General features: G+C 31.3%; 2 protein-coding genes and 1 long non-coding RNA gene across 20 annotated transcripts; 2 read left to right on the forward strand and 1 right to left on the reverse strand.

Moving 5' to 3' along the window:
* Nucleotides 1-306: 306 nt before the first annotated feature.
* Nucleotides 307-6485, forward strand: LOC112738034 (uncharacterized). The gene is made up of 14 exons (XM_025788258.3): nucleotides 307-599; nucleotides 1652-1707; nucleotides 1789-1963; nucleotides 2369-2470; nucleotides 2662-2733; nucleotides 3058-3174; nucleotides 3286-3363; nucleotides 3583-3645; nucleotides 3738-3834; nucleotides 4364-4442; nucleotides 4527-4738; nucleotides 5185-5330; nucleotides 5653-5775; nucleotides 5916-6485. Exons 1-14 carry the CDS (start codon nucleotides 513-515, stop codon nucleotides 6075-6077), a joined length of 1569 nt encoding a protein of 522 aa, XP_025644043.1. The 5' UTR covers nucleotides 307-512; the 3' UTR covers nucleotides 6078-6485.
* A 9090-nt stretch (nucleotides 6486-15575) lies between these two features.
* LOC112738038 (uncharacterized) lies at nucleotides 15576-16404 on the forward strand. The gene is made up of 3 exons (XR_003169201.2): nucleotides 15576-15714; nucleotides 16115-16168; nucleotides 16269-16404. It is a non-coding gene; the product is annotated as an uncharacterized lncRNA (long non-coding RNA).
* Nucleotides 15881-23790, reverse strand: LOC112738036 (exocyst complex component SEC8). Of its 18 annotated transcripts, XM_025788270.3 has the most exons (8): nucleotides 23344-23767; nucleotides 21609-21869; nucleotides 20679-20769; nucleotides 19997-20111; nucleotides 18724-18936; nucleotides 18157-18330; nucleotides 17108-17206; nucleotides 15881-16159 (listed from the first exon to the last, which is right to left on the reverse strand). In XM_025788270.3, exons 4-8 carry the CDS (start codon nucleotides 20036-20038, stop codon nucleotides 16121-16123), a joined length of 567 nt encoding a protein of 188 aa, XP_025644055.1. In that variant the 5' UTR covers nucleotides 20039-20111; nucleotides 20679-20769; nucleotides 21609-21869; nucleotides 23344-23767; the 3' UTR covers nucleotides 15881-16120. The 18 variants fall into 18 exon arrangements, with proteins under 18 accessions (XP_025644055.1, XP_072067774.1, XP_072067773.1 ...); XM_072211673.1 differs by lacking the exon at nucleotides 21609-21869 and having other exon boundaries at nucleotides 23526-23790; XM_072211672.1 differs by lacking the exon at nucleotides 21609-21869 and having other exon boundaries at nucleotides 23344-23790.
* Between the last annotated feature and the right edge of the window lie 651 nt (nucleotides 23791-24441).

The following is a 24441-nucleotide window of genomic DNA, read 5'->3' on the forward strand; positions in this document are numbered from 1 at the left end:
ACTTATTTTGTCAATTAAATAAATAATTGTTTAATATATTATCACCTAATAATAAAATGACTAATTTAATTGACAATATTTTTTACGAATTAATTTAAGGTATTTTAGTTTTAGAAGATAAATTCTTACACAAGTTATTTTTGAGAGGGGCCTAAAAAGAAAAGAAAAAAAATAAAAAAGTAAAATATTATGGATATACAAAAAAAAAATTAAGTATTAAGTTAGTTATTATATAATAAATGTATATTGTTTAATTTATTTTTAATATTTATTTTATATAGTTAAGTTGGAAATATAAAATTAGGCGGTCTGGCAATCATAATTCATAAGCTCCTTCCTCCGTTCATTCTCTCTCATCCCAGCTTGTTCTGTGTTGCGCTGTGCTGTGCTGTGCGTTGCGTTAACATTTCTCTTTCTCTCTCTTCCCCAGTTGCTGCTGCTGCTGCTTCTGCTAATTGCTATGCTTGTTTCCTTCTTCTGAAGAGAGACCCAACAACACATTCTCTTACACAATGCCTTCCTTGGACACTCTCGATTGGTTTCTCTTCTCCCTCAGCAGGATCTTTTGCACTCCATTCGCCGTTTTCATTCAGATCCAGGTTTTTCATCTCTCCTTCCCTTTCTCTATCTCTCTATTTTTTTCACATACCCATTAATAAAAAAATGTTCCATTTTACCCCCTTTTGCTGCAATTGTTTAGCCGAACGAGCTTTTGAGTCGTCTATTTGACTGCAAATTCAGTTCAACTGCTATTGTTTATCTCTCTATTCTTTTGTTCAGTTTCAATTATGGTCATTTCTTTATACCACTTGGTGAGTTGGTGTTGTCAGATTCTGCGAGGTAATTCTTGTTCAATGTTACATGTTATTTCCTTCCTATCATCTCACGAACCGTGACCTGATAGAATTTCAGGAGATACAATGTGAACTTGATACAATTTTTGTTACAACAACCAAACTTCTCACTTTTTGGTTTCTTTCTTTCTTTCTTTAGAGACCAGAATGGAGGTCTCAGTGGGGCACAGCTAAACTGTGATTGTTATTTTAGTTTTGGATTAGGAATTTAGGATTGGTGGCTTACTTTGCGTTTGTTTCATGGCGTGTGATTCAGTTAGCTTTCCAATTTCTACTTTTTCTCTGGAATGTATTCACTGAATTTATCGTTCAATAATCATACTTGAATTGAGAAATAAGTTTGCATCCTACCGTGGCATGTTCACATATATGACTTGATATCCGCAATCCCTGTTGTTGAGAAACCTAGTAGGCTTTGAAGTCACATCTAGAATATACTTCACTATAAGCAACATTGTAGAATTTAGAGATACAAAGTTCTACTTCTACATTATTAAAAAGGCTTTACCCAAGTTCAAGGCGATTAACTGAAGTGAAATTCCATGGTTACTGAATGAAGTGGAATGAATAAACGAGGTAATGCAACCTTACGTATTGGAATACATGCCTGATAAATTAATGACTTGACAGCCTTTAAATATAAACGATGTTGATCTTGCCTTGAATAACAATGATATTGATCTTGTGTAAGGTTTCTAATTTTCCTTGAAATCTTGTTCTGTATTCCTGGCCCCATGATGATCAGGAGAAAATCTACCGTGCTACCATGTCATAAAAACTACAATTTTTTTTCTCAGGGATGTTTAATTTGTTTAGCACTTGCTTTGGGTTGGGCTCTTGCTGCTTATGTCAGGTATTCACGGCTAATGACAAAGTTCAGATTACTTTCGTGGTCACATCAATGAAAAATTTACGGTATTTTCCCCCCTCACAGGAACAGAGAGATAAAGCAAATGAACGATGCTATGAGGAATGGCAATAGCTTTCCTTTCCTTTATCATGACATTAATGAACTTGAGCACTCCAATCAGGTCAATCTTCCAAGAGTATCAGTAGTTATGCCTCTAAAAGGCTTTGGAGAACACAATCTGCATAATTGGAGGAGTCAGGTGAGAATTCACAGAACACATTACCGGAAGTTATCTGATGGTGCTATGCGTTCTAGGCTACATTTTCTTTTTCAAGTTTCCTATGAATTATGATTTAGAAATTCAAAGTTTAACTTAATCTTATTATGTATTTATGTATTTAACATGCTTTATTATGCATTATCCAGATTTCTAATTTCCAAGTGTAAGTTGTTTGGTTTCTTGGTACTGCAGGAATACTAATTATTCCTGTTTTTCAGTAATCTGTATAAAGGTTTACTATTGGTTTTATTGTAATGATAGAATATCCTTGTTAACTAATGGTAGCAGTTTATTTTGTTTAGTGTTAACCATTGTTGTATCTTTTTCTTTCAGAAGGTTTCCCCCTAAACTTTTCATTTCAATAGAAAGTTTTGGTTTATGCAGATAACATCTCTTTATGGTGGCCCTCTAGAATTTCTTTTTGTGGTAGAAAGTACAGAGGATCCTGCTTACCATGCTGTATCACGGCTAATATTAGAATTTGAGGTAAAATAAGTCCACAAGATCTTCTTTCTACTTTTTCCTTTTTGGTTTTTACTTCAATTTCCCTATTGGAACCAGCAAAATGCCCTCATTTAGGGTTGATTCTGGTCCTTTGGTTATCTGCTGCTCTTTTGGCAGTATGTGATTTTCTTCTTTGCATCTCACTAAATTGGATCCCTGTTTGATATATATAGGATTACGTTGATGCTAAAATCATTGTAGCTGGTTTGTCGACAACTTGTAGTCAAAAGATTCACAATCAGTTGGTACGTAATTTTATTAACATGTATTTTGATCGTCTTTTCGAATAAAGTAGGTCCATGTTCCATGCTCTATTAGTAACCGTTAACTACAGTCTTGTTTCAAACAGAAATTAATGTTGATTGGTGATGATCCTAGTACTATTAGTTGTTGGGAAGTATCTCCTCTATATAAAACTTCCTATGCAAATGCATGTGTTATGGATTGGACTTGCCATATTTGATATGAAAATCGAGGATGATTTCTTTTTTAAGATATTTTTGTTGCCTGTCCTTGGTGGATGCTAGATGGAATTTACGTAGTATAACTTGGTATTGGCACCTGAGCAGGTTGGAGTGGAGAGAATGCACAAAGATACCAAGTATGTGTTGTTTTTGGATGATGATGTTAGGCTACATCCTGGATCAATTGGAGCACTCACTCGTGAGATGGAAAAGAACCCTGATGTATAAATTTGTCTTTTGTTTTCCTTTTCAAAGTGTTTGATTTTAGAATAATTACGGTTTTACGTTCCCAAATTATTTGACTACAACCTTTGCTACTTTGATGCTTTGCAGATATTTATTCAAACTGGATACCCGCTGGATTTGCCATCCGGAAGTCTAGGGAGTTACTGCATATATGAATACCATATGGTACACAAGTGGCTTTATATCTTGATTCTTTTATCTTTATACTGCATATCTCTGTATGGGATTGCTTAAAAATTAAAATTAAATCTGTAAATGAAGCTGAACTAATTGAATTTGATTTCTTAGCATTTGTTAAACAAATCTTTATGAAATATAGTAAAATATTTAATTATAGTTCTCAATCTCATTTCTTCTAATCCTTTTTCAATCATTCCATTACAGCCTTGTTCAATGGGCTTTGCAACTGGTGGAAAAACATTCTTCCTGTGGGGAGGGTGTATGATGGCAAGTAGCTTGTAGCCTTGTACCTTTTTTTCTGTTAGTACCTTTTGTTGCTTTGAGAAAACAATCATTCCAACTATTTAGTTTCTCTCCAGATGCATGCTGATGATTTTAGGCAAGACCGTTATGGAGTGGTATCAGGACTTAAAGATGGTGGATATTCTGATGATATGACCCTTGCAGCCATATCTGGTACATACCTTTGGTTAAACACTTTGGATCATTAATTGATTATTGTATAAAAAAACAGATTGTTTTTAAGAAGATTTAACAATCTAGTGCATTAAATTGTACTCTCTGATGCTTACACAAATGCACATTTTGCACTACCATTTGAAGTAGTTTTCCTTTTTTTCCTCAATAGACCAAAAAATGTTCATGTCTGATATTTGTGATGTTTTAGAGAGTAAGTGTATTGAACTTCCAGCAAGTCAACTATAACAGAGTGGACCTACTTGTTTAGCTTTTTACTTCTCCTATGTCTTTCACTCTTTTTTTTTTTTTTTTTGTTATGTTGTTTATTGCTTTTGAAATTATAGATAAAAGACAGAAAACAGTGAGAGAAGAGAGAACATATATTTTTCACTAGTAGAATTGTATACCTTAATCCTTATATAAACTAACTTAACTCTCTATTTATACTAATAAGCTACCAAGTAGTAATGTAGTGCAATATTTAAGCCCAATATGATTCCTAACAATCCAAATATTGTCTATGCAGGGGCACACAAAAGGCTCATTACTTCTCCTCCTGTTGCTGTCTTTCCTCACCCCCTTGCAAGTGATCTTAACTTTGGAAGGTATGTATATGATACCACCCTTCTAAAAGTTAAAGTTCTCTTTCGATATTTGGCATTAAAACCTTTTTTTTTTAACATATGCAGATACTGGAATTACTTAAGGAAACAAACATTTGTTTTGGAGTCATACATATCAAATGTTAACTGGATGATGAATCGTGCATTATTCGGTACCCACTGCTATTTGTCATGGGGATTTGTAGCACCATATTTTATGGCATTGATTCATGTTGCAGCAGGATTGAGATTTTATGTAAACGGATACTCGGTTGAAGAAACACCCTACACTTTCGGTGGTGAGCATACTACTTTCCCTTTGTAGGTATGTTTTTTGTGGAGATGAGTTGGCAGCATTCAGGAAACCTGTCATTTTGGAACGTATAAAAATACTTGTATATAAGCAGGTCATTAGAAGCTTATGTTGTTATTTCATTGCCTTCTACCTGTGACTGTGAGGTACTAAAATTGAACAATGAAATCGATTTGTCTGTTTGTTGACTGTAATCTTATAGGGCGGGCTATTTGTTGAATTGTTCCAGTTATGCAATAAATGACATGCAATCGTATCCAACAAATAGATTTGTCTTCCTGCAGTATGAGTCGCATTTTCCCTACTGGGACATTTCTATATTTAGAATAATTAAACAAGTTTACCATAAAGAAAACAATAAGTTAGGAGAACTCTCTTATTAAGCTTTACATTTTCAGTTCCTGCATTCTGACACATGCCTTTTTTTCATAGGTTTATCATTGGTCACCATTCTGGCCATTTGCACTCTTGTTGAGCTTCTTTCTATGTGGAACTTGACAAGGATAGAAGTTAAGCTATGCAACATGCTTTCTCCAGAGGCATCACAACTATCGCTTGCCTCCTATAATTGGGGTCTCGTAAGTATTTCTCCAAGCTTACTCTGCGGATAGAATTATACTCCAATTTTTTCATCAAAAAGCAAATTCTCAATTGAGTCATATTTTATAAAAATGAACTGGTAACAAAGCATGCTGCAGGATTGACAACGGTAAGTACATATAATACCTAGCGAAACACCAATCTATGAAAACATGTTAACTGTAAGATCAAGTAGAAAATAGAAAATGTAATGCATGCGGTAGTGTGAGAATAAGTTGCAGTTTATATATATGTTAAACTTTAAGGGATGTAAAAATATGCCTGCTCCACTAGTTGGTAAGAGTGATTTCTCATGGACAGGTGTTCGTTGCAATCCTGGTTGATAACTTTCTATACCCTTTATCTGCTGTTCGATCTCACTTTTCTCAATCTATAAATTGGTCTGGTATCCGCTATTACTTGAAGGATGGGAAAATTCATAAGGTAAGTAGTCCAATGCTTTATGCCATCTTATTGGGGGCAGATTAGATACAGATTTGTGTAATATCCTGTATAGAAAGACAAGATGAACTTTTTGCAGCTGATTTCTCAGTTGAAATTGATTTGTTTGAATATATGCACAGATCGAAAGAACTCAAAGAAGCAAGGACATGGATCCAGTATTCACAGACTTGGGTGGAAAACATCTATATGGAAAGAAAGGGTTGCCAATGAGGGGTTCATTCCTTAGTTCTTTGTCCAGAACTTTGGCACAATGGCATCAACCCAAGAAATTTGATTGCTAGTGGAAAGGTCATCAACTCGTGTCTATTCTATCTGTCTGTCTGTCTGTCTTATTGCCTTAGTTGGGAAGCAAGGGCATTGTAGGACGTTGGTCTTATTTATTGTTTGGTGCATTGATGATTGGTAATTAGGAAATTTGATAACTAGGAAAGGGCAATTATGTCTCTTGCCTCTTATCTCATTACCTCATTTGGGAAAGCATGGGTTTTAGTAGATCAGTTTATTCATTGTTTGGTGCATTCATGATTGATTGATTTTAGAGTGATAGGAATCTAGTTCCATTTTTTTGTCCAACACATTCAAATCCATACGATTCTTCAGCCCAAAGCCTTCTCTGCGTGGGGTTGATTTTGTAATTGTAACATTTCAGTGATGTAATTTATGTAATACAGTATTCAAGAATTGCCAAACTCTTTTTTATACAGCAATACAACTAGCTAGCTATTAGCATTTATTTTTAATTTCGATTACTACTACAACGCATCAGAGTCAGACCCATCACTGGCTTACTCATAAGTCCGTGACGAAGCACAAAATTACTACAAATTGATCATAAAAAACTGTCTTATAGTTTATCCTACTAAAATAGCTATAAAAATGGTGGTTCCCAAGAATGCAATTTGTTTTACGGTCTCGATAAACCCCGACTACAACGACCATATAATGATTTTCACAAAAATGTTTGTTATCACTTTATTTTTTCCTGGACCGAGTTTGTATTATCAAAACCTTAAATCCTGAGGGTCTTTTTATTTAAATTAATAAAATATAATATTTACTGAAATGTGTAATGTATAGATGAATCAAGATTTTAAATATCTATTAATCTATTATACACTCTGAGTACATAAACAAAAAAATTTATTTACTACACAAATCAGTTATACAGAATATGAATGATTAAAAATTCAGTCTTGTTATACATACAAAATTTTTGAACAAACAAGTTTAAATAAGTTAACAAAACTCACTCACATAAAACGCACGTAAAATTAAGCCATTTTTCTTTGTGTTTTTCCTCCAATATTTGTATCCCGTTCCTCTTCCTCCTCTTCCTCTTTCTCTCCCTCCTTCTTCTCTTTTTTTTTTTACATTTCTCCTCCTTTTTCTTCGCGATCCTTTGTCTTTGGGCATTTCATACTCGTCGTCGTTCTTTTTATTACCACTGTTGTTACTGCATTTTTTTCCTCCTCCTCTTTTTATTGATTTTGTAACATTATGTATTTTTTTCTTTATTTGATTTTGTTCTCCTAAAAATAATTATGAGAAAATAAAATAAGATAAGGAAGAAGCAACAGCAAAAGATGAGGAGGAGGAGACGAGAAAGAGTTTTGAATTATGCAGAACTTATTAAAATACAAATACACCGTAAAATTTTCAAAATACACCGAAACAAGAATAGAACAGATTCATCACAATAATAATTCAGATTCAGAATTTTTACACCAAAATTTTGCTACAAATGCAAAAAAATATTTCTTTTTATTCATTTTTTTCTTTTTTTATTTCTTTCTTTCTTTTAGTTGAATGGATGTAAGTTCATCATCTTTCAAGTAATTTTATAGCATTTTATGTGTTTCTTCTTTTTCTTTGTTTGATTTTTTTATGCTTGTTAAGAGGGTAAAACAAGAAGAAACTTGAGAAGGTAAAACAAGAGAAAAAGATGAATAAAAAAAAGAAGAAAATATTGATAAAAAATAAGTAGTAGCAGAAGATGAGGAAGAGGAAGAGAAAGAGTTTTGAATTTTGCAAAATTTATCAGAATACAAATACACCGAAAACTTTTTAAAATACACCGAAAGTTTTTCAAAATACACTAAAATGTGAATTGGCACAAATTCATTACAATAATAATTCAGATTTAGAACTCCTATACAAAAAATTTGTTACAAATGCACAAAAATATTTTTAATGCATTTTTTTCTTCTTTCTTTTCCTTATTTTTTTCTTTCTTTTAATTAAATGAATGTACGTTTATCACTTCCAATTAATTTTGGAGCATTATGTGTTTTTTCTTAATCTTTGTTTGATTTTTTGTTTTTAGGGCTTGTTTGGGTGAGCTTCTAAGAAAATATATTTTTTCAAGTTATCTTTTTTTAAAAGATCTTATAAAAAAGTAAAAGTAATTTTATGTTTGGATATCTCATGCAAATATATCTTTTTATTTATTAATTATGTTTGGTTATAACCACTAGTGGCTCAACACTCAACAGGTACGATCAGCCGCTTTTCTATTATTTTTTAAAAAATTATTTTTATTTTTTTGTTAATATATTATTTATTTTTAAAATTTATTAAATAAATATTTTTTTATTATTTTAATATTAACGTGGCTTTATTTATATTATATTTTGTTAAAATTAAAATTATTATAAAAAATCTTTAAAATATTAAATTATAAAAACACACAATATTAGTTATTTACAAAATATCATTTTTATTTAAATTTCATAAATATTTATATTTGTCTTTATCTTTTTTAAGTGATAGGCCAAAATATGGATCTAAATCTAAAGAGGCCTTCATTTTTCTATAAATAATAAAAAAATAGAAAAAATAAAAATACTTTTTTTTTCGTTTTTAAATATCAAACTATAAAAATAATTAATACAAAAATAGAAGAATATAAAAATAATGTACCTGAGAAAAATTTTCGTAATTCATTATATATATCCTTATGAATAACTTTTTGAGTCTTGAAAAACTGTCAAATTTATTGACTATAAAAATAACTATATAAACGCTTCAAGATTATTCAATTAAATTGATTCTTTATTATAGGGATGAATTGAATTAATTATAGATTTGATAAAATAATTTAAAAATTAAAAATAAAAAATATTTAAAAATAAATATAAAAATTTTATAAGTTATTTAATTTTTAGGACGTTAAAATTTTAAAATTTAAATTAAATAAAATATTACAAAATTTATTTTGTTGTTATTATGTATAATAAAATTAAGATAAATATTTCTAAAGTAATTATTTATAAATATTATAAAATTTATTTTTTTTTTTTAATAGTGTTTAATTTTAAACAAAGATAAAAATTTATATTCAAAGTATTTTGTTAATTTTATATTTATAATTTTAATAGTTAAAAATTTTATTTTTAAATTTTATTTTTAATTTATTAAATTATCTTTAATTTTATTACTTTTTTAAATTATTAATTTATATTTTTATTATATTTTCTTATTGTATCACACACTATTATTTTTTCTTACTATTATTTTCTATCACACCCTATTATTATTTATTGCCTTGTTCTCCTTCTCATTTTCTTCTTCTCCTCCCACCTTCTTTTCACCCGATCGTAATTAATGATCATCAAGTACCATTATCGCAACTTTCAATCTTATCTATCACTTTGATCTATAATCATTTATTGAGTTAGCTTTTATGAGTCATTGAAGTGTTGTTAAAAGAATTGATTTTTGTATCTTTTGAATATCTATATGTATAAAAATAATAGTTTTTTCTTGATGAGCATTTTAAATTGTCTTATTATTCTATTAGAAAAGATGTACAACATAAAACATTCAAAATTTTTGCTCAAATTATCAAAATTTGATGTCAATAATCCATAAAAATAATATCAAAATATATTATTTTTAACTAATTTAATAAAATAGTACATTATTGTAAGTTTTTAACTAATAATTATAAATTTAAGTTGCAATTTAATATAGGCTCTTAGAATAAAAGACTATTATTGTTTCTTATATTTAACTATTTTTATATAAGTCGTACGTTTGTTTTATTGGGTAAATTAATTAAACTATATTTATTATTTTATTTTGCATGTTTTGAAATAATACGATCCTACTATAAGGATGACATTAGTTTTCATAATCTAATACAAACCTTTTTATTATTTTGTTTGTCACTTAAATACTATCTATAAAAAAATAATTACTTAAAGTGAAACACTGTAAAAAAAAGAGACATTTTTGGAATTTAGAGTTTTAATTTGTTTCTTAATAATCACTTGATATAACTCAAATTTAATATATTAAAAAATTCTCTCTGTCTCTCACTCACTCATATTCTTAACTTCTTCTATAATAAAATTTTTAAATTATCTAATGCATAAAAGGTCACATCTTTGTATTTATCTTGAAAGTTAAAAGTTAAAAGTAAATGATATTAGTATTTTTAACAAAATTAAAATAAAAAGATAGAAGGCTCTTGATATGTTCTTTTGTACCAGAATATTACAGTTTATTATATTATTATTTTATCTATATACCACAGAACAAAAAGTAAAATTTTATACCTTATTATTTTTATTTATTTTACTTTATTTTTATTACAATGTATTATATTATTATATCATCTTTGCACCACATAACAAAAAGTAGAATTCTATATATATCTTCTTGTTATTTATTTTATTGTGTTTTGGCTATCTAAATTAAGCCGTATAATATCGTAAAAGTTGAAACATTAAAAATATATAATAGAAAATTTAGATATTTATTGGTATTATCAGGTTATTTAAAAAAATTAATTAATAAATATTTTTATCCTACCACATCTTCTATGTTATATGTTATCTAATAGTCAATAAAAAAAATAATATTAACCAACATAGAATTGATTAAAAATTCAAAAAAGGATTAGCAAAATATCCATGAGAATTTTTTTATTTTACCATTGATAGGTATAGATTTTTTTGCGTCTTTTATATACCAATCAAATAATTAGTACTATATGTCAAATGAATAATATTAAATTAATAATTTTTTTTGCAATATAAGTTATTTATTTTAATTTAATTATGAACGAATTTGCACGTACTTGAATATCAGTACTCTACATCATTAATTGTTTAGGAAATAAACATATTAATATTTTAACAAATCATTGGTAGGTACAACTTTTTTTTTTGCGTCTTTTCTATGTTAATCAAATAAGAATTTAATTTTGATGTTCTATTAGTGTAAAATAGTTTTACGTGTATCTAATTACGCAACGCTATCAAAATTAAACTCATCAAATAATTAGGGTTATATATACTAAATAATATTGTGGAATGCAAAATCATTAAATTTTTTTATATAATTTATTTAATTTAATTTAAAATAAATATTTATATACTCAAATTTTAATTACAATACTTTACATAATTAATAATTTAAAAAAATAAAAAATAATATCATTCAATACAAAAAAAATTTAAAAAAATGAGATTTAACTAAAAGGTAATAATTTGTAATTGTAATGAATGGAGGCAATACAATCACGATGTTAAAATAAGGAAAAGAATGGCAATAATAAAAATACAAAAAAGTACATCTAGTGGTTAGAGAAAAAGCACTACGAATCTAATAATGAGATTTAAAAAAATTAATAACAGAAGAATGAGATCAAACTCTTGGTATAAAATACTCACATAAAGAATATACCAAAAACAAAATAATAAGATATATACAAAAATTATTTATCACTGCTAATTATTCTTTTTCTCCTTTCATACATGGCATCGAAAATTAACATTTGGCATCGTCGTTATTTAGTTAAGAAAACCACAAAAACTCATCCAAATAATTGTTATATACATTGAAATACATTCAGAATGGAGAATAGAATTAAGAAAAATTGAAAAGGATAAATTATTAAAATGAAGAATTGAAGAAGAGGTTACGCGTTTCTATAGTTATTAGTAAAAACACGGAATGAAAATGAGATAGAAAAATATGTGTTGTTGTTAACGGTGGAAGTTTTTTTTATTTAAAGTAACTGACGCATGCATGTACGGAGAACTTCTATCATTAAGGGTAATATTGGAACATAAAGTTGGACGCCAAAAACTCAGTATTGATATTATATATTGTTATAGATATAAAAGTACTTTTTGTTTATTTATTACGTGAAAAATATATATTTTAACTTCTCAAAAAAGATGTCTTTTTTATTTTTTTTAGTCTTTTTACTTTTACTACTAAAAATTTACCAAACCGTTAAAAAATAAAAAAAAGATTTATTTTATTAAAAATATTTTTTTTATCAACTTAATGGCGCCCAAACAAGTACTTATTCTTATTAAGAGAGTAAAACAAAAAGAAATTTGAGAAAGTAAAATAAGAAGAAAAAGATGAATAAAAAAAATGATGATGATGAAAAAAAGACACAGCAACAGCAAAAGATAAGGAGAAGGAAGAGCAAGAGTTTTGAATTATACAGAACTTATCAGAATACAAATACATCGAAAAATTTTCAAAATATACCAAAAGTTTCCAAATTACATCGAGACAAGAATGGAACAGATTTATCACAATAATAATTCAGATTCAGAACTCCTACACTAAAATTTTGCTACAAATATACAAAATATTTTTTAATGTATTTTTTTCTTTTTTTCTTATTTCTTTCTTTTTTTTTAGTTGAATGAATGTAGATTCATCCTCTTCCAAGTAATTTTGCAGCATTATGTGTTTCTTCTTATTCTTTGTTTGATTTCTTTGTTTTTATTCTTATTAAGAGAGTAAAACAAGAAAGAAATTTGAGAAGATAAAACAAGAAGAAAAAGATGAATAAGAAAAAAAAAGAAGATGATGATGATGAAAAAGAAGAAAAAGTAGTAGCAGAAGATGAGAGAAAGAAGAGGAAAAACTTTGAATTATGTAAAACTTATCACAAATACACCAAAATTTCTTTACAATAACAAATAAATTTCTTAGTTTTTATACCAAAATTTTGTTACAAATACACATAAATATTTTTTAATGATTATAACACACAAACTGAGTTTGAAAACAACACACAAAAATGACTGAAATATTAATAAAAACACATCTAAATCAATTTTGGATTAGGCTACGTCATCAATATGGCAAAATTTCTACGATAACGATAATAATAACGATACTAACGATAATGACAAAACGTATAAAAAGAAGACGATGATAATCATGACGATGAAGATGATGGAGGAGAAGGACCAGGGGCAAAGCTAGACAATATTTATTGGGGGGCCAATATTCTTTTTAGTTTTTTATTTTAACAAAAAAAATTAAAATAACTTTATATATAATTTTAATTAAAAATAACAACTAAAACTTAAAATTTACTTTTTATAAGATAACTGAACATATTGTATATTAAAATAATGGTTTAATTACTCTGTCGGTCTCTATAGTTTCACAAAATTTTCAATTAGATCCTTATATTTTTTTTCCTTTTAATTGGGTTCTTACACCAATTTTTTTTTTCAATTAAGTTCCTACCGTGACCAAACAGTTTGATTTAATGGAATATTCCATTCCTAAATTAAAGATTCTCTAACTTTTTTCCTAATTTCCTAATTCTCTTTCACTCTTATTTTCTTAAAGACCAAAATAACCCTCCCAGACTTAAACGAAAACTGTCCATTCTCCCAAACTTAAAGAAAAATCTCTTCACATTCTTCTCCTTCTTCGTTTGTTGGTTGCACACTCTGTCATCTGCCGAGATCAACTCTACTGGAACATTGCTGGAGGGTTTCGCTTCTCTGGTGTCACCGTCGTCGTTGTAGGCGTTGCTGTTACTTCTAGGTAAGACAACGCTTAACCTTGTCAGTCATTAAAAGTGTTTCTTTTTTTCTCCTGGAAAAATCTGCCACATTGTTTATTAGAGCTTCCTTTTGTTTCTGAAAATGGTTGAATAGAGATTTATGGTATTGTATTTTCTTATTTTTGGTATGCAGTTATGAGTGATTCAGATTTTACCATTGAGGTCCACCATGGTGGCAAATTTGTTGACAGTGGACACGGATTAGAGTATTTAGGAGGAATGGTTGTGGAAGATTTACATTTTGACGTTGTTGAATGGTCATTGCAAGAGATTGTGAGTGAGATAAAGCAACTAGAGTATAAGGGATATGCCAGGGTATGATAAAAGGAACCTGGGATGGATTTAAAGTCAAGTCTTAGAGAGATGAAGTCCGATGGAGATGCGATGAGAATGGCTAGGTCACTGGTGTCAAGTTCCTGCAAACATTGCGAGGTATACGTTGTCGATGAAGTCAGAAAAGGTAACAGGATTGAAATCACTTCTAGTGATGTTGATTATGTGCCAAAGGAAGGTGAAGACAGTGGCTCTGGCTCTGGATTGATAGAGGTTGAAGTAAAACTTCTGTTACCTGCAGTAATTGTATGTATGTGGCCAATATAGACATAACAGGAGACATTGTCCAAACCTTATAGTGACAGGTATTGATTGCTCCTTTATTTTGTTCATGTGTTGAAGAACTATTACTAATTGCTATTTTATGTTGTAGCTCCTAAAGGCACACAAGGATCTAATGTTGCTGCTGGAATTGGAGGAGGTGATTTTGCTGCTAATGAACCTGGTGCTGCTGCTAATGAACTTGGTGCTGCTATTGAAGCAAATTGATCTGAAGCTGCTATTACTGCTAAAAGTGATGATAGACTTATTCATCCAAAGTAATTTACAATATTTTTTCTATTTTAAGATAGATAATAAATCAATTGGAGGTGAAATTTGAGTATGTTTAGTATAGTTTAAATGTTCAACTATTAAACTCAAATTTAAAGACTCTTGCAGGATTCTGATTGAAAGGCTTTCATACACCTCAAGTTGTAGTTTAAGAAATTTGTTAATTAATCTGGTGTAAGAGAGATGAATGACTAGCTTCCGGTTCTTTTACTGCTCTATTGTTACAGCTCCTTTCAGTCCTTAACTGCTTTGTTACATTCTAGCTTTCAGTCCTTTCATGCGAGCATTTGTTGTGGAGCTTCTGTTCACTATTTTTTTGTATTTTTTTAAGTGCTTCTATTATTTTATGGTTTTTGTTACAAATTGATGCTGAAAGCTTGCAAAGAATTTGGCCTAATTTTACTATATTCAAGTATTGTTTGTTAGGTTGGATCAGATAATTAGTGATATTCTGGATTCTATTTTCTCAAATAATATTCTGACTTTATTTACAAAATGCAAATTTAAATTTGGCTTTATTAACAAACTTACAGTGGTTTCTTTTTATTTGGTCAATTTAGACTTCAACTCTAAATCTGATAACTTATTCTTCATTCATATGTGTCTATATTTTGGGTTGTTGTCTATGCTACTATGAGCTTCAATTTAGATCTTTCTTTGTGGTTTCTAATTGAAATGATTGGTTGTACTCTTGGTCTAATATAAGATAAGGTTATCAACACTCATAGGTAGGAAGCTTATTGGGAGGCTCCTAAAAATCTTTTCTTACCATGGTACCCTCTAACCCCGACAACAATATAAGAAAACAGAGGAAAAACAGAGGAAAAAAGAATTCGTACCCCTTTTATTTTTTCCCCACCTTTCTTAACATGTGTCCTATTATGTTGTCTAAGTTGTGTGTTCTTACTGTTGGTATAAATATTTTGATATTATCCCTTAAGAGTTATTACATATCTTGGAGATTTGTTAAGTTTAGATTTATATATTTGATCATTCCTCCAGTATATCAAGTGACTTTTGCAAATAAGTTGAGCTTATCTTTTATCATACAATCCTAATCTTACCATAACTTGATTTATTATTGTGTTTTGCAGTTGCTCAATGTTCCAAATCCTGCTGTTCTTGACATTCCTGTTTGTGCATTGGGGGGTGGATATTGGAATTATATATTATTATACAGATTGCCTAAAGACTAGGTAATACCATTATGAAAACAAGTTTGTTAGGTACTCATAAAGATTTTTTATGCCTTTGAATGATTAATTTAAATTTTTAATTTAGTCAAAAGAAAAATACCGCAAAAGCATTATGTTATTCTTTTGCATGTTGTCAGATAGGTATATCCATGATGAGGAAGGAAGATGAGAACGATGAGTCTATAAAAGTAATTCGTTTCCGTTGCTGTTTCCATATATTTTTTTTAACTCAAAACAAATAAACAAAGGCCATGCTTTTATATCAGCTGGATTTGATTTTAAGAAAAGGATTTAGGTTTGGAAATATTTGAAACTTTTCTGTGGTCAATTATTTGAGCTGGAACCAACATACGGACTTAAGAAATTTTTGATTAAAGGTTTTTGTTCTGATTTTTTGCAGGAATCTTCATCTCTTAGAAAAATATTGGCCGTGAACTTCAACTTCCTGCACATGGTAAAAGAAATTCAAAAAATATAGTCATATGAATAAGCATACAAATTAGAAGTTTTTAACAATTATTTGAATGGTTTCTACTCATTGCAATATTGTGCAGTTAGTTGGAGATGATTTCTTGATGTTTAATGCAAAACGCATTGAGAGAGTAGTATTAGAGTATGCATGTAACGCTCTTTTTCTTAAGGTAAGTGATTTAAATGGACTTTGATTGGGTTCCTTTGTTTAGTTCAAAATTGTTCTCACTTTTTCTTCATAAAATTAATCATATTTCGTTAATAAAGATGTTTGGATATCCAGAGTTTGAAAAAAGTTGCTTCTTTATGCAATACCTTAGAAGTAGAGTTTACAACTTTTTAACCCATATTAAAACACTGTTGCATGAGCTATTTTTGATAAATTATTTTTTTTTAATTGCTATTTTGTTATTTTTTTTATTGCTGTTCTTCCTCTGAAGTTAGAAGTAAAATATTTAAAATTAAATAATTAAAAAAATCAACCAGCAATAATCTCAATGAAATGTAGAATAATGATATAACCAACTAAATGATTGGCATTTTCAGAGGCATCCCTTTGCCTTTCCATATAATAGAGGATAGAATAACAATTATAGCTCTCTATGACGCACAGGACTTTCTCACATTCTTAGTCTTCTTGAGGCAATATTAATATCTAACAAGCAGACAGATGCAACAGCTTTGTTGTATTTGTTTAGCCACATCTGTTCTTTGTTTGTTTATAGATTTTCTGATATGATGGATATCGTATCACCTGCTTTTAGTATGTTTGCCCTTTTATCTGTACAAATCACTTGCTCCTTTTAACTAAAATACCAAGTGAAGTGCAGAACCAAGGTGGGGAACTATTAATGAAAAATAGCATGTTCCTACTCAAAATAAGATGAAAATAGGATAAAATGTGAGTGAGTTGAAATCCTACAGTTTGGAGACCTTCTCTCTCAAGCATCAGCATAGACTGCACTTGCAATTGAACTGCAGCATAAAATTGCTTCTCAGCAATGAGCATACGTGCTGGAACCTGCAACTTAGATCTTCAGACTCAAAATCCTCCATGAAAGATAGAGAAGTTTAAACAGATAACAGAAAAGGAAGCAATTAAAACAAAAAGTTTAAAAGAAATCAGGAAGCATGCACAAATGTATACATGCAAGCAGAAAATGCAACCTTGAGATGCATTTCCTCTAGCACCTGAGAAAGACATTATATGAACTGGATTTACGGGGTCGGTCATCCTAAAATTGGGACTCACTTGTCGTAAATATTCACTTGTAGCATACCATATCTCATTGGATTGGCGGGTGAATAAAATCCATAAAAAATACTTATCAAAAAAAGTGATCCATTGAGTCATACTAAGTATATTTGAATTCTATTGATTATAAACTATCGTTATAACAATATAAGAAAAAAAAAATCCCAACATAAATTCTTGGTGCTTCAATACTGGAGAGTTCTAGTCTAGAAGCTCCTTGATGCAGCAATAGACCATGGTTGATCAAATATCTATAGTAGTGCGTTGGTATCACTATGCTAAGAATGAAAATCCATAATAGCATTGATTCACAAGAAGATAATTGTTAGCATTAGCCTAATTTCATCGCCATTCCAAGCACAGTGAGCTTTCACGAGTTATAATGTCACTGTATATAAGTCTAGTTCTATAGCTTCAATGAATTTTAAGGTCATTATGTGCTTCACATCTAAAACTACTACAAAAGTTCTACACATGTACAGATGTAGCACACTGGATATGAAACTGCAAATGCAATTTTGCATACTGTTTATTCTATCCCAAACTGTTAAAAGAGGCAAAAAGTGACTCCAAGTCATAGCAAATATAATTAGAATATTAGAGGAAGCTAGCGTAAGTTCTGACACGATACTGTCTTTTAATCAGCAACAAACAAAGCAATGCAATTGAATCAAGAAATAAAAAAACAGTAAACACTTGGGAAATAAAGGATTGACCTTAGCAATGCCTTCAATTTGATCCAATAAGGAGATTATGTGTCGCAATGTAACTGAGTGATACCATAATTGATGCAATTGTTTATTGCGCGCACTAAGGTGCTTCTTTGCCTCTGCCAAATCTACCTTTAAGACGGAGATACTCTCAGTGGAATCACTGAAAAACTTCAAGATCTGAAGATAAACAAGATATTTGTTAAATGGAAAATCATAATGAAAGGCCAATCCTAATTCAGCTACTCTATGTAAACAAGAGAGAAGTGGCAAACTCTTAAGAATTCTACAAAGTAACAACTGCCAAAACTACAATAGGAAGTTTGTAGCACAATAAATTGAACAACAATAAGAACAACGAAAACAATAATAACCATCAACCATTTTCCCATTAAGCGGGATGCAAAGTAACTGGGAAATTTAAGGAACTATAATCTGAAGGTGGACCTCCATTAACACCCACAATCAAACTCCCTGAAGTTTCAGTTGTCAAGTACTGGCAGTTTGAACCAATTGTTCCAGGTCAACATAACAATTTTAAAAAGAACCCATGAGAATGAAATATTAAGAAACCTGGGAATAGTTTTGGATAGCTTTGTTGAAGCCACTATGATAGGTTTGTACTACTTCATCCACAACCTCCTCAACAACATCACTTTGCTCCTTCAACAATTGTGCAGCAGCATCACGATCTTTTGACGTCAAAATGTGAACAAAATGAGGTAGTGAATCAAAACGAGCAACAGTCCAACTCTCATCTATTTTAGCGAGTTCACGTCTCAAATACTGCATTTCGGTAGAGCAGAAAGACTCAAATTATCACAAATTTGAGAGATTAACACACGACAAAGAGCAATAGAAAACTAGATATATCAATGAAGGTTTTGGAGCAAACAATCTACAGTTCAAATTATAAGCTAGAAGTAAAAGATAATTTTAGTATAAAATAGCAATGAATCCCTCATGTGATGCATACAACTTTGGTTAATATAACCTGCATAGTGGTAAAAGAAGGCCATTTAATAAAAGTAATCCTATCTGTTGAGCAAAGCTAAGTTGGTTTGAAAAGACCATGAAGAGGTGAGGACTTTGAGAGCCAATCTGAAGCATTAAACGGGAAAAGTGTCAGCGTCTGGTGGTTTTTCTGCTGCTTTATTTTAAAGCAGCAGAGACTTATGATATTATTATATGGGCATATCCTAAACTTGCATCATATATAGCATTTTAGTGTCAAAACCAGTACATCTTAGAGTAGATGTTTAGAACCTCTTAACTACAATTACAAACTTTCAAGGTTCATGATTTTTATAGACGGGTTTCCTCTCGGAGATGCAGACAGATTGCAAAGCTTGGCCTGTTGATGTATTTTTTTGTGTGTATCTTAACCTTCCATAAATTGAGGATTTCTGGTCCTCCATGCCTTTTGTAATATCCTTCTGTCCTTGTTTAAGAAAAAGGAAAAAGAAAAAGAAATCAATTTTAAGTTATAATGAGAACAGTTTGCAGTTACAACAGCCTTTTGGCACCAAATGGGGTCAAATATGGGCCTACTTCAGACTAGTGTACTCTGTTGGAACCAAGGATGAAATAGACTGAGGATATAATTATAACATTGGACAGAAGTTGTTCTCCCACCCTTGTAAGGCATGAGCCTTATTCTGGAACATAAACCTAGGTTACTGCACCAAACTGCTCAAAGTTTCCCCATTTCTATTCCAGTAATCTACAAGCACTAGCAGTGAGGCCAAAAGTCCTTAGAATATAAATCAATTGCAGAGAATCCCTCTGAAAAGCAGTGATTAATCATTTTGAATACAAATCTAGAAAGTAACAAAGGAAAGCTTACAGCTTTGTCTTCAGGCAAAGGCAAGTCATCAAAAAGTCCCATATTTTGCTTTCAATGTATCCACACACCATAGAAGAGATAAGATTACCTTGTACTAACAAACCCACAGTTCTAACTGCAATGGATGAATACAAGTAATGAACACTCAAACTAATTGGCTGTGATAAACATGAATAATGTGAATAATCCAATTTCACCTAAAATAATGAAAAGAATCTGCTTCAATGGGTGCACTAGGCTTCAAGAAATGAAACTTAGTGTAAACCACAAAATTTGGAACCAAAAAAAGAAGGGGGGGAAAGTAAACAGGAAAATAAGGAAGAAGATCAAATGAAGATATAATAGCTATCATAAACTACTTCTGCAAAAGGATTTTCTGAAGCAAAGCACATGGTTTTAAAATCCAACAAAAGATAGTGTTTCAACATAAATAAAACCGATATTCTACTCACTCATAATAAAATGAAGCTGAAAAAAGAATTGTAAAGAAGTAACCAATTATATTGTTTCCGTAATAAGTTAGAACAACAATAAGTTCAGTTTTACCAAAAAAAAAAAAAATTATTTCAGAATATTATCCCCTAATCAACCTCAAAACTCCCAAAAATAATTAAATACTGGTTCAGAACATAGAACAGTTGAGTCTAAGCAGCAAAGCAAACCAAACTTCTTGCTTACGTACACTTATTCCTAATGATTTCCAGATGACAATACCTCCAAATCCAGCTCAAGTAGCAACTAAAACGAGAGTTATTATTTGAACTTCAAATAACCTGGCATCAGCAAAACAAAACAATAAGAAAAGAAATATATAAATAAATAAAACAGTAGATGATTTTGAATTCAACAAAAGAAAAATACGGTTCTAAGTTTGGCACTGAACTATAGTATTAAACATTAAAAACCCCCTATGTCCCCCCTATGTCAGGAAATACCACAATCATCAACCACCAAACCTTTCCTCACTAGGAGGAGGCCCTGGAGCAAGCTCCGTGGATTGTTTCACACAAAGCATAAGCACAATTTTCTTGGTCATTCGGCAAAAGAGAAACTACACTTATTTCCAATGCAATATCCAAAAATTTCTAACAATTAAGTAGTGATCAGAAACAACCACGAGAAGGGATCAACAATAGATTACTGAATTAAATTTTTGCAAATCTTAAAGCACCTAACAATCAAAGCATAATTAAACATCATTTCTACCGCTGTTCATTACTATACGGTAACTAAACACACACACCATAATCTCCATTCTACGACCGCTAAATAGAACCAGATCCTCGATTTCCTCTCACAGGCGAAGTTCACTAGAACTCTTCAGCAATTTCACTCATACAGAAGCAAAAAAATCTATAAAACTCCATCGAACTCCTCTCTCCACACATATCCTTCCACTTCCTCTCTGTTACAGTTCCTTCATCACTTAGCTAAGCAAAAAAAGGCGTTTACGAGAATTCAAAAAGCTGAATACTCCGTCGAGAACTTACAGTAAACGAAATTCGAAATACGCATTCTGTAATCAGAGATCTCGAGGAGCTACAAACGATTCAAATCGAGATTCATTGTGTGCGCACTAAATTCAGCAGAGAGAGAGAGAGAGAGGGAGAACCTGGAGCGAAATGGCGGCGAATCGACGGAGGAAGGAAGAGGAAGCGCGTGAAATGGACGAAGGGGGAAGAGAAAGTGATGAAGAAGTCGCTGAGCGTTCGGAAAGATGGATTTGACTGGTAATAACAAAAGCGAAAAGGCGAACACGCGCGCGCGTTAGAGCGTAGTCGTTGTTGTTTTAGTGAGGAGCAAGGTTCTGAGAACCGGACCGGTCATCGAACCGCTCTAGTTACTGGTTCACTGGTTTACTGGTCTAACCGGTCTAACCAATGGTTCAACCGAAAAAACCGTTTTAGAATAAAATAATAAATAAATTATAATTAATCACCCTAAAATATAATTATAGTCTAATATAAATCTTAAAAGATAAAAAAATACATCAGCAACCCTAAAACAGCAACACGAGTATATTATCAAACAGCAACAATGAAATAGCAACACATTATAAAACACTAAAACAGCAACACCAGTACATTATCAAAACACTAAAACAGCAACACCAGTACATTAGGCAGTGATGACACTAAACTAAAAACTAAAAACAGCAAAATCAGTACATTATACTACATATCAAAAGTTCAAAACAGAGCATTCAGTAACCAAGCATTAGCATTAGCAAGGAAGTGATGACACTAAATTAAACAGAGCATTACTAAGGCAGTGATGAGTGATGACACTAAATTAAACACTAAAAACAGCAAAATCAGTACATTATACAATATATCAAAGGTTCAAAATAGAGCATTCAGTAACCAAGCATTAGAATTAGCAAGGCAGTGATGACACTAAATTAACTAGACCATTAGCAAGGAAGTGATGACACTAAATTAAACACTAAAAACAACAAAATCAGTACATTATACAACATATCAAAAGTTCAAAACAGGAACCAAGCATAAGCATTAGCAAGATAGTGATGACACTAAATTAAATAAACATTGTTTTCTCTCACCAAGTTAGATATGACCATTAGCATCTGAGCTACCAATTGTTTAAACTCATTTCTTGAACACGAGGTATTTTGAACAAGACCCAAGAACAAAGTAAATGTGCAACCAGAGACAGATACTTCATGTAAGCAATCAACAGATTGTAATAGCAATTTTTAAGGGTACAATATGATTATTGTTGTTTCCAATAGAGTTCTGGTATGTGAAAAGAAAAGATATGATTTCTGCTAAATCAGAGATATCCATAGACTCAAGTCTGCAGGTTCCATTAATAAAAATTGAACAGATATTATTTGTTGGTAAAGCTCCTTCTATGGTTGGCTCATAACTATCAGGTTCTGGAAACATTACTTCTTGCTTCAAGATTTCAGGATGCCAGCAATCAACATCTTCAGAGATACCAGAAACCAAATAGTCATTAAAAAATAACATGAAAAACAGCAAAAACATGAAAAATAGCAACTCAGACCACAAATAGCACAAGAAAAAAATAGCAACAATCAAGAACAATAAGAATAAATATAGCAGTGAACAAACATCACCAATCAAAACCATCAAGAACAAACAGCAACAATCAGCAACAACAATAAACACAACACTGAACAATTAAATAAAAATACATCTGAACAACAAAAACAGTTCCATAATTACTGTAAAATAAAATAATCTAAATTGCTCATAACAGAAAAACCTAAGAAAATCATTACTAAGAAAAAAACCTAAGAAAACTAAAAACAGATAAGCAAGAAACCTAAGAAAACTCAAAACAGATAAGCAAGAAATTACTTAAAAAAAACCATGAACAACAGAGATTCAGCATTTCAGATGAGGGAGATAGGGAGCTCAGATCAGGGCTGAGCACTGCCGTAAGCTCAGCCAAAACAGAGGCCGAAGCGTGGTGATAACAGCAGGCTGGAGCAAAAACAAGGGCTTGAGGCAAGCTCGACCAAGCGACGAAGAGGGAGTACCGCGACGGAAGCACGGCGATACAGAGGTGGCGGAAGCTGAGAACAGACGCGGAAGCTCAAAACTGACGGGAAAGCGAGGCGAGCAGACGCGTTTCGACGACCATGGGTGCAGTGCGGACGGCGACGGCGCAAATCGCGACGGCGGCGGTAGTGCGGTGGCGGTGACACAACTTGAAGAAGAAAGTGGCATTGGAGGCTAGGTTTTGTAATTTTGTTGAGAGAAGGATGCAGATACGGTGAGTGAGAGAGACAGAGAGGGAGTCAGGGTTAGGGAGGCGTCTTTTTTTTTTTTTGTTGAAAAGTGAAAACCGGCCGGGTCCCGGTTCGGTTCGACCGGCCGGTTCTCAGCCGGTTCAGCAGTTTATTAACGGTTTTTAGATTAACGGTTTTTAGATACTAACCGAACCGTGATTGTTGCTAGTTCACGGTTAGACCGGTCGGACCGACCGGTCCGGTCCGGTTTTCAGAACCTTGGTGAGGAGGACGAGAGAGAGAGAATGATCCTGAAAGATGTGAAACGCGTGACGTGATGCTTCTACCTGTTTTTATCTAAAGTTTTTTTTTTTGTGACTGAAATAAATTAAACAAAGAAAAACAAAAGAAACAAAACAAGGAACTGCTTAAATAGAGGGACAGTCCCGTTTAATACTACTCTTAAACTCCTCCCAAGGTGAAAGAAGCTCCACATGCGAAAGTTGTAACTTCATCGCCATCTTTGCCATAGTATCTGCCATCGTGTTTGCATCTCTCATAATCAAACGAAAGTCAACACGCCAATTCCAATGCATGATATCTCTTATTTTGAGCACCAGTGGATCAATAAACCCAAAACTATCTTGAGTAACAAGATTAAATGCTTCCACACAATCCGTCTCACAAATAACATCTCGTTGACCCACATCCCAAGCTAAAAGAT

Source organism: Arachis hypogaea, chromosome 13, assembly GCF_003086295.3.
Source record: "Arachis hypogaea cultivar Tifrunner chromosome 13, arahy.Tifrunner.gnm2.J5K5, whole genome shotgun sequence".
Classification (NCBI taxonomy): Eukaryota; Viridiplantae; Streptophyta; class Magnoliopsida; order Fabales; family Fabaceae; genus Arachis; species Arachis hypogaea.

Coding starts and splice junctions, on each gene's coding strand:
- LOC112738034 (XM_025788258.3), top strand. CDS start 513: ATGCCTTCCTTGGACACTCTCGATTGGTTTCTCTTCTCCCTCAGCAGG. Junction 600..1,651: donor CCGTTTTCATTCAGATCCAG/GTTTTTCATCTC, acceptor TTTTTTTCTCAG/GGATGTTTAATTTGTTTAGC. Junction 1,964..2,368: donor TGCATAATTGGAGGAGTCAG/GTGAGAATTCAC, acceptor TGGTTTATGCAG/ATAACATCTCTTTATGGTGG.
- LOC112738036 (XM_025788264.3), bottom strand. CDS start 20,038: ATGGGACTTTTTGATGACTTGCCTTTGCCTGAAGACAAAGCT. Junction 18,937..19,996: donor CTTTGCCTGAAGACAAAGCT/GTAAGCTTTCCT, acceptor ACCGAAATGCAG/TATTTGAGACGTGAACTCGC. Junction 17,207..18,156: donor AAATTGAAGGCATTGCTAAG/GTCAATCCTTTA, acceptor TCTAAGTTGCAG/GTTCCAGCACGTATGCTCAT.